This window comes from Pleurodeles waltl, chromosome 10, assembly GCF_031143425.1.
Source record: "Pleurodeles waltl isolate 20211129_DDA chromosome 10, aPleWal1.hap1.20221129, whole genome shotgun sequence".
In the NCBI taxonomy this organism is placed as follows: Eukaryota; Metazoa; Chordata; class Amphibia; order Caudata; family Salamandridae; genus Pleurodeles; species Pleurodeles waltl.
In genome coordinates this window covers 66,698,069-66,715,791 of record NC_090449.1, presented here as the reverse complement: position 1 = coordinate 66,715,791, position 17,723 = coordinate 66,698,069, and the positions used below count along the sequence as shown (strand labels likewise).

At 41.6% G+C, this 17,723-nt stretch overlaps 1 protein-coding gene across 1 annotated transcript in view; it reads right to left on the bottom strand.

Annotated features, from left to right (window-relative positions):
- The window catches only part of PALB2 (partner and localizer of BRCA2), a 152,461-nt gene that overhangs the window by 7,616 nt on the left and 127,122 nt on the right, over positions 1 to 17,723 (bottom strand). The window contains exons 12-13 of the mRNA XM_069209683.1: positions 16,695 to 16,782; positions 11,674 to 11,822 (exon numbers count right to left, since the gene is read on the bottom strand). Of these exons, the coding sequence (XP_069065784.1) occupies positions 11,674 to 11,822; positions 16,695 to 16,782 (237 nt within the window). The remainder of the gene's footprint in view (positions 1 to 11,673; positions 11,823 to 16,694; positions 16,783 to 17,723) is intronic.

Sequence of the window (17,723 nt, the reverse complement as noted above, 5' to 3'; positions counted from 1 at the left end):
TCCCTATGTGGATCATCCACACGTAACCTTCTCTTGCCACAGGTATTACAAGGGCGAAAAAATCCTTTCTTGGAAGTATAAGACATTTTCTGAAGTAGAAAGTTGTTTTGACAGGAAAAAACTGAGCAAAGCTCAGGGAGACTACATTCAGACGACGTGCAATGGAAAATCTGAGGGAATGATCCTCTCTTGGGAATATTCTAGAGGGTGCTGGCGTCTGGTTGTTCATAAGTCAAGTTTTTGTTTTGTTGTTTTTTTTGTTTTGTTTTTACAAAAGGACATGCAGTTTGAGCTTGCTAGCCTTATAGCCTATGGATATTCTTACTTACTGCTTTTTTAGGATAGCGTGGGACTCCCACTTCGACGATGGGGATGATTCAATCATGTGAATTTATGAAATATCAGATACTGGATAACTAGCCTATCTTCAGGAGACTACTCAAGAGTTGGCTCTTTCCTACATAACCACCATACTCAATGTACATTATATCCCTGTGCATGTAAACATTTATAAGTTGATTATGTGTATACATCTAGTAATGTGTATTTCTTTGTACAAATATATATATAACTAAGGTTTTTAAAATACATAGATACTCTTCAGGCCCGCTTAACAAATGTATACATTACTTATGGTCAAATATATATTAATATATTATATATATTTTTCTTCTGTGTTCATAGGTCATAGCATAGTTCTCTTTTATATAGGTTGTTTGATTAGATGCTTATGGCCTTCACTTTATCTATTACAATACGTAAATATCACAACTATCTACAAGCACTTCACTATTGAAATATTGAGGAAAATAAATGTTTAAAAAAAACATTGAGATAAAAGAAATATACAAATAAATCACCTTCAAGTACTGCAACACTTGAAAGTCTAACTTTATATAAAAGGACAATCTCAATATGATATCTTCCTTACACATAACCCCTTTCTATATAATCATGTATCTATATATTTATTATTTTACTCCTATACTAGAAGAGAAAACAGTACTCTCTCCAAAGCACTACTCGCCTCACCCTATACCTCTCTCAATCTATCCTTTATCTCCACTCTCTGGCTCATCCCAAACCTCATTCTACTACTATAATCTCTAGAATAACCCTTCCTTGACTCTTCCCTCCTCTATCCCCACTGACTCACTCCAAACCTTAGTTTTCTATTATGATCTCCCAAACAACCCTACTAAATTCTTCCCTCATGTATCTTTCCTTCGACTCGTCCCAAACCTCATTTTCCTGCTATGATCTTCCTCATCCCTTTCGACAGATTCTTTCCTAATCCATCTATCCTTTGCAATTAACACTTTCTAGATTCTTCCCTCTTCTATCCCTCCATTATTCTAATCAATCCAACTAACAGACTTGCATGTCCACAGCTCAAATAACTCATATTTCCCTGTACTGCAGGAAAGTGCCCCTTTTTGACATGGTCACCCCAACTTTTTGCCTGGTATTCAATGCAATTTTGACTGAAAGTGCACTGGGTTCCTGCTAACCAGATCCCCAGTGCCAGATCTCTTTCCCTAAAACGGTGCAATTGTTACCTAATTTCCAATAATTTTGCCCACCCCCTATAAGCCCCTAGTAATTGGTACCCCTGAGACCTAGGGCTTGGGTAAAAGAAGGTTCCCAAGGGATGCAGCATGTATTGTGCCACCCTCAGGGGCGTCTCCCCTTGCACATGCAGACTGCCCTTGCAGATTGCGGGTCTTAGTGCAGCTAAAAGTGAAAACATGACATGGCACACAACCTGTGTGCCATGTCCCCTATATAGTGCATGCAATATATTTTAGTCACCCCTACAGCAGGCCTTACAGTCCGAAGGCAGGGTGCATTATATTACATGTGAGGACATATCTGAACAAGCAGATATGCCCCTTGTTAGAAATGGGGTCTTTGGTTGGCAGTCAGGTTACCCCCTGTCCAAGCAAGGACCCTCACTCTAGTCAGGGTAAAAGAGAAATACCCTCAGCTAACCCCCACTCACCCCCTTGGTAGCTTAGCACGAGCAGTAGGCTTAACTTCAGAGTGCTAGGTGTAAAGTATTTGTACCAACACACACAGTAACTTAATGAAAACACTACAAAATGACAACACAGGTTTAGAAAAAAAGGAAAATATTTATCTAAACACAAGACCAAAACAACAAAAGTCCATAATACACAAGTCAAGTTATCACTAAAAATGCACAAAGAGTCTTAATGTAATTTTAAACACAACGTTAACGCTGTTAGCGTGAAAATGTACCTTGGGTGCGTTAAAAATAACCCTGCATGGGCGAGTGTGCGTCAAAAAGGGCTTGCGATGTGTTGATTTCACTCACGGGGCCTTGCGTTTTTTCTCCTTTAGTCGGGTCGGCATGCATCGTATCTTCTCTCTGCAGGAGACCGATGCGTCGATCCAGTCAGCACTCTAGGGTCTGGGCAGGCCTTGCATCGTTTTTACACGCCCAGCGGTGTTTGCGTCAGAAATTCAGCAGCACCATGGTCCGAAAACCATGCAGCGCAGGTTGCGATCTCACCAGCCTCCATCAGCGATTCGGCGTATAGTTTCTCTAGCTACGGGCGTCGATCTTCTGGTCGCGTTGCAGGCGAGCGTCGATTTTCAGCCGTGAAGCCGGAGTCGCATCTATTTTTCAGCCACAGATTGGAGTTGCGTCGATCTTTTCCTCGCGCGGCGGTCTGTGGTTGTATTTCTCACACTTGGGCTGCTAGCTTCTCTTCTCAGGGCCCCAGGAACTGGATGGGCAGCACTTGGCAGAGTAGGAGTCTCTCCAAAGACTCTAGGTGCTGGCAGAGAGAAGTCTTTGCAGTCACTGAGACTTCAAACAACAGGAGGCAAGCTCTAAATCAAGCCCTTGGAGATATTCACAAGAAGGAAGGCAACACAAAGTCCAGTCTTTGGCCTCTAGGACAGGCAGAAGCAGCAACTGCAGGATAGCTCCACAAAACACAGTCACAGGCAGGGCAGTTCTTCTTCCTCAGCTCTTCCCCAGGCAGAGGTTCCTCTTTTTTCCAGAAGTGTTCTAAAGTCTCTGGTTTGGGTGCCCTTCTTATACCCATTTTGCCTTTTGAAGTAGTCTTACTTCAAAGAAAAGTCTCTCTTGATTGTGAAATCCTGCCTTGCCCAGGCCAGGCCCCGGACACACAGCAGGGGGTTGGAGACTGCATTGTGTGAGGGCAGGCACAGCCCTTTCAGGTGTGAGTGACCACTCCTCCCCTCCTTCCTAACACAGATGGCTCATCAGGAAATGCAGGCTACACCCCAGCTCCCTTTGTGTCACTGTCTAGTGAGAGGTGTAACCAGCCCAACTGTCAAACTGACCAAGGCAGGGAATCCACAAACAGGCAGAGTCACAGAAATGGTTTAAGCAAGAAAATGCTCACTTTCTAAAAGTGGCATTTTCAAACACACAATCTTAAAATCAACTTTACAAAAATATGTATTTTTAAATTGTGAGACCCCAAACTCTACATGTCTATCCTCTCCCAAAGGGAATCTACACTTTAATCATATTTAAAGGTAACCCCCTTGTTTACCTTGGAGAGGGACAGGCCTTGCAACAGTGAAAAATGAATTTAGCAGTATTTCACCGTCATGACACATAAAACACATTACTATATGTCCTACCTTAACCATACACTGCATCCTGCCCTTGGGGCTAGCTAGGGCCTACCTTAGGGGTGCCTTACATGTAAGAAAATGGAAGGGTTAGGCTTGGCAAGTGGGTACACTTGCCAAGTCGAATTTACAGTTAAAAACTGCACACACAGACACTACAGTGGCAGGTCTCAGACATGATTACAGAGCTACTTAGGTGGGTGGCATAACCAGTGCTGCAGGCCCACTAGTAGCATTTGGTTTACAGGCCCTGGGTTCCTATAATGCACTTTATTAGGGACTTAGTAGTAAATCAAATATGCCAATCATAGATAAATCAATTACATACACATTTTGTTTAGGGGCACATGCACTTTAGCACTGGTTAGCAGTGGTAAAGTGCCCAGAGTAACAAAAACAGCAAAAACAGAGTCCATCACACATCAACAACCTGGGAAACAGAGGCAAAAAGAAAAGGGAGACCACGCCAAGGATGAAAAGTCTAACACCCCTGCTATGTCTATTGATTCTTGGACATAGTGAGTAAATAGGGAAGCCATTTTCAGTACATGTGCTGGACAGTGGTCACTACGAGTTCTCCAGATACATCATGGCTACACTGAAAATAGGGATGTTTGGTATCAAACATCTCATATTAATAAACCCTCACTGATGCCAGTGATGGATTTATTCAAACATGAGGGCAACTTGGAGGTGCCCCTTGAAAACCTACCAACTACACGTGTGCGGACTGACTAGATTTAGCCAGCCTTCCACCACAACCACAAGTCTGGCTTCAGAGAGTAAGAGCCTCTGCTCTCAGGCAGTCAACAACAAAGCCTGCTCTAGGGCAGGTGTTTACACACCCCACCAAACAAGATGAGCATTGAATCTGCTTTCCAAGGCACAGCCTGATATGGACACACCCTTTAGAAATCTGCCATCTTGGTGTTGGCAGATATAGGAACTCTGGGACAGGGTTATGCCCACCTGCCACTGGAAGTGCTCATATAGGGGGTGCAGTGACCCCAGGGGTAAGTAGCCTACACTCCCGAAACACCCCTAAATGCAATATTTAGGGGAGCCCCTGGCAACAGGAAATCAGATTCCTGCTGACCTACGAAGGACACTGAAGAGCTGCAAAGGAAGAAGCACCTGACCTGGACCCAGCCCTGCCGGCCTGTTTGCTGCTCTTGCCGAAATGCGACTGCATTCACCAAAGACCCAGGAACTCCTGAGGAGCAGCAGAACTGCTTCCCCACATCTGCAGGCCACCCCAAGACAAACTGCAAGGACTCTGGACAGTCAAAAACCGGACACCTGAAAGCACCATTGCACCAGTGTGCACAGCTAGGGCCGAAGGGGACCAATGATGCTAGCATGGTCCCCAGGCCCTCCAGAGAGAAAGGCCACCTTGAACCTGCCCACTGCAGATCCCCCGACATCACCAGCAGCCTCAGCATGCACGCCCCCTTAACTGCGAAACCTACAGTGGAGAAAGCCCGAAGCCTCAGGACACCTCTGCACCCGTTGCGCCCTGCCGAAGAAGACCATAAGTTTCCCCATGTCCCCGACATCTCAAGATTGGAACCCACTCATTGGTTTCCCCCGACTGGATTCCCAGTCCTCACCTGCAGCATCTTTTCGTCCAGACCAATCTCCATTGAGTAACATTGGGCACTCGATGCTGTACTACATCTCTGCACCAGGCTGCCCCAGTGCAGCCCAGTGTGACCTGTTGGTGTGGTCCTGACCCTTGCCCGATATTTACCCTAAGTCCATGAGATTTGCCTCATACATCGCTGTACTGTCCCTGTTTTGCCGTCTTTGTTTTTTCTCCTTATGATAACATTACAGTTCCCAAAAACGTGTCAATTTTTTTTTAACCTCTTAAGATTTTTTCCTTGAAAAACGTACTTTCCTGAACGAAGTGATTCTGGTGCCAAAATATATATATATATATATATATATATATATATATATATATATATATATATATATATATATAAAGATACTTGCTATTTTTGTAATTGGTGTGGATCTTCCTCTTGAGTCGTGTGTTTTATTTATTGACTGTGTGTGTATTTGCAGATGTCTAACACTCCTCTCTGAGAAGCCTAAGGCTGCTCAAGTACACTACCCCCTAAAAAAGCACCTTGGTATTGCTAGAGAAAGCCCCGGTCCACTAGTAAGGGAACCCATGGACTCTGTGCACCATATATCTCAAATTGATATATCATATAAAGAGCCAGCGTCCTACATATGCTAATCCTCCACTAATCCTTTTGGGTTCCAGAGTAGCGCACCCGAAAAGCAATTCAACACCTCATCAGGAGTAGTAAGCGCTATATAAATACAATTACTATATTGGAGATATGGCAGAAAATGTACACAATGCTTCTCCTGCCCATTCGACATCAAGGGGATTGCCATGAACTAGGTGCACAATTATGTTTGGCAGACCACACCCTACATATACTACTAAAGTATTCATGCATTGAATGAGATAAGCGGCTGAAGTAGCGGGGCTATTTACAAAAAATACAATAGGGGAGCCTCCAAACCGTTACAATCCATGAATTTTTACTGACTCGCCTTTGACTGATATAGCACATAACCCAGTTTAAAGGGAGATAAGTGTATGTGATACAGCAGGTAGACTTTGTCCGGGCCTGTTTTACCCACATATACACCACATTCAGTTAGGGATTGGCATCTCATTTTAGAAATTAGGGAGATGTTGACAGAAGCAATAAATGTATCTTTTTTAGAAGGTGTATAAGGCAATAACAAAGCACTGTGGTTAACAGACCCTATGCATGCACAAGCTACTGTCATTATCTGACAAACTATAAATGTAATAACGTGGCGTTGGTCGTCTAAACAAAATAAAATCATGTTCAGAGTAGCCAGGAAACATCAGTTAGAAGAGGTGATCCTCACTCAACCCTGAGAGAGAAACTCCGGGTAATGCATGTGTGCCATCCAATGGGAATGGTACCAAATGCCAATCTGTGGAAGTATAGTTGCTACCTTATACACAATTACACATGGCATACCTTTAATAGCTGTAAATTGCCTGAGTTCCTGAAGAAAATACAGGAAGAGTATTGTGCTTCACCTGCTGTTGACACATGCATGAAATTGGTAGGTAACACTGATACTTTCGCTGAAATTGTTTTCAGAAACCTAACCTGCACTGCATCTTTATTAACGATTCACTAAAGATATGCCATGACTCCACAGAACCATAAGGCAGTGCAGTTACTGAGATTATGTCAAGTTTATGTCTCCATGGGAAGAGACACCCTGAGCACAACAGCTACAGAAATACCAGTTAAAACCCAGACTATAAAATGAAAACAATCAAAAAGAAAAGAAACAGGAAACATTACAATCCGAAGAGGAGAGTGCAAAAATCCAGAGTGGATTTAGGAAAAATACAATTCAATATTACCAAAAAGATAAAGACCATAACTTGAGACATAGTCGGGAAATCAGGGCACCAGTGTGATATCAATTCTATAATGAGCTTAGGTATCATTCCTGACAGGATCCTGGAAAGAAGAGAACACATCCAAGTAGACATGCACACTCCTCCCAAGCACCTGACAAGGGGCAGACCTGTTAGCAGGGAAAGAAGATGGCCAGGGACTGGGACCACTGAAGCAGCACTTTAAAAAGAAGGAAGTAGCCCAACTAGAAGACGGGATGCCTCACAGAAAAAGGTTCCCTTTGAAAAGGTTTGAGTGGGCAGTTGCCATCCTAGACCTCACAACAGAAATAGAAGTACCCTACCTAGAGCCTAAGATGGTCTTGAATGTGGAGGTGACTAATGACTTTACCTTGGGTAGAAACACCAGATGGGGCATTTGCATAAAATAGATTTCATTTACAAAGTTCAGGTTAAAATTGAGGGGCTACTGAATGGATTAGGTAATTTATTTTGGACTCAATTGGCTGTTTCGTAGGACACAATACTAGCAGAAAAAGACTGGATCCTGCACATTTTAATCTATGGTCCTCTCAGGGGCGGGTTATAATGGAAGCTTATTCCTCAGCTACTTGAGGACCACTCTGCGACTAATGCCTCACAACAGGTCCTTCAAGGTATCAGAATAGCCCAGAGGATTTCTCAGCCTGAATTATTGAATAGTTCACATTGATTGGAGTGTGGACCCTGGGATTCGATGACATATCACAAATGATAAATTAGATGAACACCTTGAACATGTTAACAGGTAAGTTACAATACTTGCTGATGCAAGTCTGAAGCTGAACATCAGATAATCAAAAATACTTTATTCAAGTGCAATCCTTCTGGAAGATTAACTATCCACTGAAAGAAAGGGGCTCACATTAGAATTCCTGGAGAAATATTGAACATTAGAGCCCCCAAACAATCTCAAACTACAATCATTCTTGCAACTGCTGACTTTGTGAGAGTGAAACATCTATGCTAAACGATTACCCCTACAAGGACATGAAATGACTGGAAAGAAGAACTCACAAATCCTTAAAGGCTTGCAAAAAAGAAATGACAGCAACAGTGCACTTGCAAACATGAGATAAATATCTACTGATTTTGGGTGATGTCTTGGGGCTCCATTTTATCATCATCTGCAGAAAAAATAAGGTTTGTGTGACCCTTATCACTTCCTAGCACAATATACGTTGTTAGAAAAGAAGTGAGAGACACCTGCTAGTTCTCCTTTTCTCTCACAAGGGAACATTTCCTTTTGGGGCGAAGAGAATCTACTGGATGTGACCACAATAAAATGGGACGACCACGACACATGGATCCCAAGCATCGAAAGAGCTTAGGAATCAGATCAGAAGAGGCCCACCCCTTTACTCTTAAGTTGGCACCAAGGACCTCCCCAAAATTCATGCATTGTCAGTCCTCCTCCGTCACCATGAATCATAAGTTTTTCCACACTGATGACTTGCTGGTCAAAGGAAAGACATTGCAAAAGGGTCTAAAATCCATGAATTTACAAAGCTGTTCAGAAGTCCAAGTCTATATCACATTGTACAAAAATACCACCTTCAGCCAATATGTGTTCAATTCCTAGGTGCCATCTTGGATACCAATTCTGGCAAATCCTTCCCATCAGACAAGAGAATTCTTCCCTGCAATCTCTGTCACAACAAATCCAAAAGTTGCAGAAAACATCAGTTTGTCATTGTAAGTCATTACTGGGCATGATGTCAACCTCTATTCCATTAAGAATACAACCGGTTAAAGAAGATGTAAATTCCCTGCAGCTTCAGGTGTCAGGCTATTTCAACATTAACATTCATATAACATGGGGCATCAAGGAAGCTCTAACAAGGTGGCAAAAAGAAATCAAATTTAGGACCGGTTTATTTTTTTAATCGTCAGGAAGCACAGTTGATCAGGGACACATTAGTCTCATGAAGAGTTGACACCCACTGTTAGCAGCTGGGTATGAAGGGACAACACTCACATGCGGAAAAAAATCTCAACATCAACATACTGGACTTCACATCTGTCCGAAAGGGTTTCCAATCTTTAATTCCAAGATCATAAAACCTGCAGGTATTGGTATGGATGGACAACATCACCGCTATGTTTTATAAATAAAAACAGTTGAACAAAGTTACTAGCACTGATGGATGAAGCGTGGTTCCTCTGGGATTGGGCAATTTAAAGTGGCATTTGCCTGATGGCAAAACATCTTTCACAAGTCACCAACATGCGGGCAGACACCGCCAGGAGAAAACTGAATGTTCTGGGAACATTAGTCTCTAACCGATGAGGTCACTCAGGGTTATAACATTTTAGCAACTTCATCCAACAAGTATTTGGTAGTACTCCATCAGCAGGCTAAATCTCATCATGAAGGGCAATGCATCTTCAGTGTCATAGATCAAGACATTTGCTTACAACTCAATCTTCTCTCCATATCACAAGGGTTCTCGGCAAAGCCAAGAAAGAACCTTGTGGGTTAATACTCACAACCCCAGTCTGGTCTCGCCAATGCTGATTCACTGATATACTGCACCTATCACAAGCCGCCTCATACTTCTGAGCAAAAGCACTGAAAACAGCTAGAGAGGTTCTTCACATCAACCTGGCATCCCCGAACTGATCTGCATGGCTACTGAACACCTAGTGTTCACTCTAATACACATTCCACCAGATTACTGTATGAATCTACCCCAAGCCAGAGCGTCATCTACTAGGTCAACTTACTAAGCAAAGTGGAAAAATTTCTGCATCAAGTGCAATAAAAAAAATCTGATAACTGTAAAACCTCATTTAGTTTTGCCTTACCTGTTAAGAGTTAGTACAGTCAAGCTTGAAATATGCTTTTATCATAGTTCATTTGGCAGCTATTTCACACTCCTTGGAGTCTTAGCTGTATTTCTCAATGTAAATAATTTAACAGGTTCCCCCCCAAGTATTAATTGTAGCATTTCCGCAACCATGAACCATAGCTCTCAATGGGAGCTGAACACAGTCCTTGTGGAATTGATGCAGGAGAAATTCAAAACCACTTATAAGACAGAGATTAGGTTTATTTATGTCACAAAAGACAGATTTTCTCTTGCCACTCATCTAATAGAGGGGTTAGTGAAATTTGTGACTTTACTTTTGAAGCTTCTTACCTTAATTTCCGTAAAAACTATACGTTTTCCAAGTAACCCAAAGTTAATTCCAATGATGACTATGGACTTTCACCTTAAACTGGTTTTGCTCAAAGCTTTTTTCTGAAACCCAACAATGGGAACAGAAAGGGCTCTACACTCCTTGGATGTCCGCAGATGTTTAAAGTTCTACATCAGCCATACAAAGTCTTCTAGGAGATAAGATCAGCTCTTTATTTCCTTCAGTGAGCCACAGAAATTACATCTGCCTTCAAAGCAAAAGAAGAGCAAGTTGTATTGCTGCAGACAGTTTGTTGTACCAAAGCTGGTTGTTCCTTAAAGTCTATGGTATCATCCCATTCCAATAGAACAGGAGCAGTCAGAGCAGCTATGCTGGTGTTTCTCTGTTGAACATATGCAGCACGGCAATGTGAAAGATGGACCACACGTTTACTACACATTACTGCTTGATTACAAAATCTTTGAGGCATAATCCTAGACTGGCCTGGCTCAAACAATCAACATACCTACCCAGGTACCCTATAGTGTGGTTCTGATTTGCTACTTCGATTTAAGAAAGTTAAACTATGAAAGATGCAATGGTGGAAAATAAATATGTTACTTACCTGCCACTACAGTTCTCCAGCTTTGGCATCTTTTCTTGACACACATGTAGTCTTCCTTCCATCCATTCAGAGGCAATAGCTACTTCTCATGGAGATAGTGAACTCTGAACTATGGTGGTTCTAGGCACAAACCTCATTGGATGAAGTGTGTTTTTTTTTTTTTTTACTGAGGTGGTTGTGTTACTTCAGTAACGCTGATTTTTCTTGTTTTTCTCAGGGTCTTCCTTAGGACTGGTTTTGAAAAAACACTGCGGGACTGCTACATCGATTACAGAAATTATTTAAGTATGTAAATCTATGAAAGATACCAATACTGTAGTTACAGGTAACTTGTGCTCTGAGGATGTGTCTGAGGGGGGTGAGCATAATAGATGCCAGAGATTTTTGGTGCAAGAATATCGAAAGTTCATATTTGGGAAATATTAAACATATCAGACAACTCTTTGGCAGCTGGCTTAGGTTTGTGAAGTATAAAATTTTGAACAAAAAAAAATAAAGTTCACTGAGATCATATTTTATCTTTTCGACAACTTCTTGGGGTTGTTTTGCTATACATATTTTTTTGCCAAGAAAATGTACTTCTAATGGTATTGGTACCGGATGTCTCCTGCATAAAAGAAAAGTCATTACCTGCTACAGCATCAAAGAAACAGTGGGAAAGTGCTCCTTCATGTGAGACACTGCTTACATTTTTAGTTACATCTCTTCCATGGAATAGTTGGTTTTGTGGAAAAGGGATGCGTTGCTCTTACAGACATGCTCACGATAAGGTTACTGGTAAATGTTTTGCGAATTTAGGAGCCCTTGGAACACTTACCTTCCAGTGTACCCCTTGGGAAGTGCATACGACATCACATGAACACTCAGAGCTTGCTTGGGATTTGTAGCAATCAGACTCAATACGTGTCTCTGGGAGGAGTCACTTTCTTGAGCATGAGGGTGACTTAAAATCATAAATAGCAGGCCCTGGTTTAGAGAAGAGAAAGATGAACCTTTTTATACACATTAACAGAAATAAACACTTATTTCAATGCTTCAAGACCAGGAAAGAAGTCACTCCTCCAAGTATACAGTTGCCAATAATTACCGTGCCATATAAAAGAAACCTTCCTAGCAATCAGCACATTGAATCATCACTAAAAGAAAATTGATTATGTGTGCAGCAAGGAGGACATAGAGAGGTGATGAGAGAACTCAGGTAAGATGCATGTCCACAAGATAGCACCCATTCAATGAAAACACCCTTTCTATAAATAAATAGCTTTAATTGTCACCGCATGTTCCAGGAATGAGACGGGATATAGAAAAGACAGTGCATGCTTCGAGTTAATCAAGCAGTGTTCACCATCCACCAAGGAAAGAATAGAGACTAGCATAGGAGTGGAGTGCTAAACAGTAGTGGGGGCCAGTGTTTGTGCCAGATATGAACGCAGTACAATGGAGATCCATAAAGGAACATGGAAAATTTGATAAGGAAGGAGCAGCGAGTGGGCCTGCAAACATCATAAACTTAAGAAGGAAATGCTGCAGTCCTTAAAGATAAATAGGGCTTTGTTTAAAAAGCTTTGTAATTCATTGAACATAGTATGGAGGAGCACAGAAAATACACAAACCTAAAGCTTTAGAAGCATGGTTCACCTTCCATGCTGGCAACAAACATTATTGGTCTGATCTGACTGCCTTGGTGCTCCTCTCTTTCAAAGGCGTAACTGACCTACAATGACGGCCAAACAAGACTAACATCTTGCACTCCCCCCTCTGCTATGCTCAATTCCTTAGAGCCCTTGCCTTCTGCAGAGGGCAGGGCCCCGGAACCTCTACCATCATACAAAGATCATGCATGTAATCATCTACTCACTACCGACTAACCTGCCCTGGAACATCTCCCCTCCGCAAATCTCACTGTCTAGGAGCCAACTTTCTCTGATTACCTCGGTTTCCTGGAACCCATCCCCCTTGTAGTCCTTAATGCTTTCAAGATCCTTTCCTCTGAAAATCTCACTGCACTTAAACGCCCCTTCTACAGATCAAGCAAGCAGCGCTGTCCTGGGGATTACAACCTTGTTCTCTGCTGGCGGTTTCATGGCAATAGCACTTCCATGAAAAGGATGGCGGAGAACAGGAGCACGGGGGGGCCCTTGCACTTTGCACCCCCCCCCACCCCCCCAGCACCCTGGCAATGTTCCCTGCAGGCTACAGCATTACCGCTGGCTCGATTACGAGCTGGAGACAATGCTGCAGCCCAGGCTTCTCCAACCAGTAGCTCAGGAGCTACTGGTAGCTCTCCAGCTACCTGCGTGTAGCTCTCCATTTTGCAGTTCAGCATACCACATTAGAAACTTTTGCCTGGTTGAATTAATAGGTGTGTAACAAAATTGAAAAGTGTGTATCTGAGGTGAAAATGTGTATTTTCAGAACTCATGATTTCAAACATTTAAAGCTGATATTCGAATGATTCTTCATGCAGCATTTCGAGACTTATGACTAACATAATTCCCTTTGTGCTAGGGTGCATTGTAGCCACTGCTGTTTTGTATTTACCCTTGTAGAGGTATTTTGAACTGACTAAGCTTTTTGACATTATTGCTGGCAATCCCGTACTAAGGTAATCACGGATGGTAATTTTGCATAGGTCCTTGTAGCTGACCGTGGCCACTAATGTATTCTTGTCTTAAGTGTACATCACTAATGATTTTGGTAGCTCAGGATAACTTTCTTGGAGCAAAAGTAGCTCTCATTAGAAAAAGGGTGGAGACCCCTGCTGTAGCCTGTTTCCCGCTATGTCAACAGAAAACACATAATAGCTCTGGTGGGGACGTTGCCGCGTAGGCGGCGGACACCCTGTTGGGAGTTTAGCGAATGGAGTTTTCCAACCACCAAACTCAAAATCAACCCCAAAGTGTTATGCTTGTGAACCTCATTATCGTCCTTTTTTGATCCTGTATGCCACATCTCTCATTTTCTGATTGAAACTACAGTGGTGATTTGACGTTGTTCTTGATACTTTTTCTTGGCATCACTGTTCAGAAGCTTTAATTGTAACAGTTACACAATGCCTTTGGACTGTTGTGACCTTGGGTAGTCTTTCAATGCTTTTGGACGTGTTCTAACAGATGAAATTGGGCATGCTTCTCCAAAGAAACACGCCATACATGAAACAAGGAGAGTAGGATATGACTGGACATTTTCTTCAGCACTGTAACATCCTGATCTGTGTGGTATTCACTGTATTGTAGAATAAGTACTGTTTTATTTAGAGTAAGTGTACAGCTTGGTACACTGCGATTAAATCATCGGTAATCAAAAACATGTGCAAGCTTTATTTCTACTGTGATGCACAAACGCAGAGTGACAGAACTGCCGTCAAAATTTGATTATACCAATGTCATGCACAGTGGTGTTCCAGAAGCTCCATTCGTAGGAATAGTTTACCTATCCTACAATTCGTAGGCCCACAGAATAAAATAAAACATAATAAGCGCACAAAATTCAGTAATCGTTGATGCGAGGGACAAGCAAAACCGTCCTTACATGAGACTAATTTGAGTTTACTTTGATCAGCTGTTATCTGCTGCAGCCACTGCATTGTAACCTATTATTAGTATAGTCTATCAAATTCAGCATAGGCGTCTTATAACTGGTGTGCAGATATCACAGATATATCTAAGAGGTGACACATATACATCATTAAGATATTTTTCTCACCTTACAACATTATCCTTATTTGTTACCTCAGACTTGCTAGCATGCCATTTTATCCACCGCAAAATATGTTTACAGTGCAAGAGTGATTATCCTACACCAAGGAAGGACGTTTTGATATATATGGCGGCAAATGAAGAATATAAAATGGCCTTCGATAGAAAAAAAATGCATTGTGTTCCATAGCTTGGTTTCCAAGTGTCAAGAAAGTTTTAGAACACTAGCTAAATCTATACTTGTGAAGGGTACTGGTGAAGTGAATGATTTTCATGAGGCTGTTGAAAAACTTGACAAATGTTTTACACTTTAACATTAGATGGGTATAATTTCTGCGCTCATAGTGGTAGACCTAAAGACACATTTGATGAGGTTTTTTTTACAGCACTATGTGGTTTAGCTAATTCATATAATTTGGGAGCATATGTGGATTAACTGATCAGGGATCAGCTTGTGATAAATACTAAATCTAAAAGAATACAAGAACAGTTATGGATTTAAGATTATCCCAAATGGGATGATGTGATCAAAACAGCCAAATTGAAATGTCTGGGTCACGGGTGAGGTAAGTAAATGAAGTAACAGCAGAAAAGAGAATGAGTAAAATAGTGAAAACAGACTGAAGGATGAACGTTGCAGGTAAAGGGAACATTATGGAAACTGTTTGTCATCACTGTAGTAGACAATTTTATGTTGCCTCCATCAATGGATTTATTACCGCCAATAAGGAGTGCGGTGTGTGGGGAGAAAATGGGACACACCAAGGTGTGCAAAGAGGTCCAGAGAAAATCCAGAGGTTCCAAAGTGACTGAAATCAACTAACTAGTGTGGGAAGAGTTTAAGACACAGTTTTGTTTGTGAGAAGTGGGAATGTTTAGTGAGGATAGTTTTCCTGAATATCTAGTCACAGGTAATAGGGTGCAAATGGTATCAGAAGATTATAAAGAATCACAGCTGCATTGCCCCACCACTGGGACAATGGTCTAATTTAACGCTTTAATCTTTACCTGAAAAACAGTGTCCAGTTACCTCTACAAACCAATTCACTGTACATTAACAAATTAAGTGAATTACTATCAGCACAAAGAATGAGACCCCATTCTACTTCTGACGCCAGTCGTTTTTTAATTCTCATTTGTAAACAGCCTGTGCCACAATTCAGCCCGTGGTGGTTGCAGAAGTATTGGCTGGAAACGAAGCTTTTTTCCAAGTGTTTGAACTGATGTAGGCATGAAATTTCAGCTCTAACAACCAAATGGAAAGTTCTGCTATAGTGGAGGAAAACTGTCATACTGTCATTAACAGCAATATCAAAGCTGGTGGCTGGGTACTTTGTCACAACTTTAAAGGCAAATAATTAAACTTATTTACAATAAAAGCAGTGAAGAACAAAGAGTGGTGTAACCCAGGATGGCAAATGCCAAATTCAGTCTGTGTTTGTATTGGTGTGCACAAATGTGTGTCATGATGACATGGCACATCTGATGATGTGTAGTAAACAGAATGGTAGGTATTAATGTTGGAGAAAAAACCCAAGAAGCCCTAGATGGTGACACTAGTATTGTTACAGCAGATTTTATAAATGATTCTAGCCAATAACATGAGGGTGAGAACGTTTAATAGGATGGAGACATGCACTAGAGTAAGGAAACCTTTAAGGAGGGTTTTACATAGTTAACACACTTTTACCCCAAGAATTTTACAGGGCATGTAGACTGTGCTGTACCTTCTTAAAACATAACATACTGTTGTAGATGTGCAGTTTCTTTGCTATATTGTTATCTTCATCTTGTTGTCATTTGTTAAGCCGAAGGATGTGTTAAATCGTTACAACTGGGATTTGGGTTGTTATGTTTTATCAACTCTGTACCTCCTTCAAATATCCTTATCCTTCTTGCCTTTCTGTAACCCCCTCTGAATTATGTGCCAAAACGGTTGGTTTAAAAAAAAGAAAAAAGAAAAAAAAAAACAGTGGCACTTTGTGTGTTATAGGTATTTTGATGTGTGCAGAGACTTTCTTTCAGCAATTAAATCTACTTTACACAAAGAATGAGTTAAGTGATGCTTACAGCAGTCAAACTACAGTGCATCAGCTCTGCTTTGGCTTTTCCAATTTCCTCAACACTTTTATGGACTCACCAATTCAGAATAGGCCTGGAGGCAAAGGGAAGTCTGATGCGGATGTCCAATGGGAATCTTTTTCAGAAGCTGCCCACTGCTGGCATTCCTGGGGAGAGGGAAATGCACAATATTAGGTATTTTTATTTCTAAATTTGTATTTTTATTACAATCCTCCACTTCATTTTCTAGTGAAATATTCCTCTGCTTCTTCCAGGCTTTGCATCGCCTGTGGACTTTAAACAGAATTGACATCTGGACAATTGTTCTGTCTGCAGAACACACCACACTTCACCTTTGAAAGCAGGGTCCTGAACCCTATCTTCTGTCTCCACGGTGAGCTCATGTAGTAAACTAATACTCTTACGAAGGAAGGCAGAAATAAATTCTGTCTTACTGATCTTCCTTGTAACTATCACTATGGTCAAAGTACTCATCTCCTCAAGGCCTAATTATGGTAACGTTTTCTAACTTAGTCACCCACTGCTCCCTGTGTGTCTGCTACTGTAAGACTTTGTAATGATCTCATTACTCTGAAGCATGTCTCCCTCCACTGCCTTCCCATTTCCAAGTGCATTCAGGTCAGGCAGTTCTGGTTTACTATGCACTGTTCAGTGGCAAGAATCAATAACCCAAACCCAAATCCCCAATTTGGAATTCAGACAATATTTATTAGTCACACCCGTCCAGTCTGTTCCACAGAACCCTTAAAATCCTCCACCACAAGAGGTGTTGGGCAGGTGGCTATGTCCACCCTTGCTTTTGTTCTCTAGAATGGTCGTCCATCATCTATCAGGGAAATCAAAGACGACCTAAGCTTCCTAGACCATGATACTGTGATTCTATGCCAGTGGCTTTCTGTATTCCAATCCTGGATTCCTGTGTTCACCTTGTTTAATGACAAAATACCACCACAATAATGTATGCTCCATTTTATCAGGTTTCCAATAAATGAATTTAACAGTGCCAGAGCACGGAGCAGTCCAGTAAAACCTGGCTGCATTATCTGTGCACCAGGCGATGAGATGGCTTAAACATACACATGAAAGA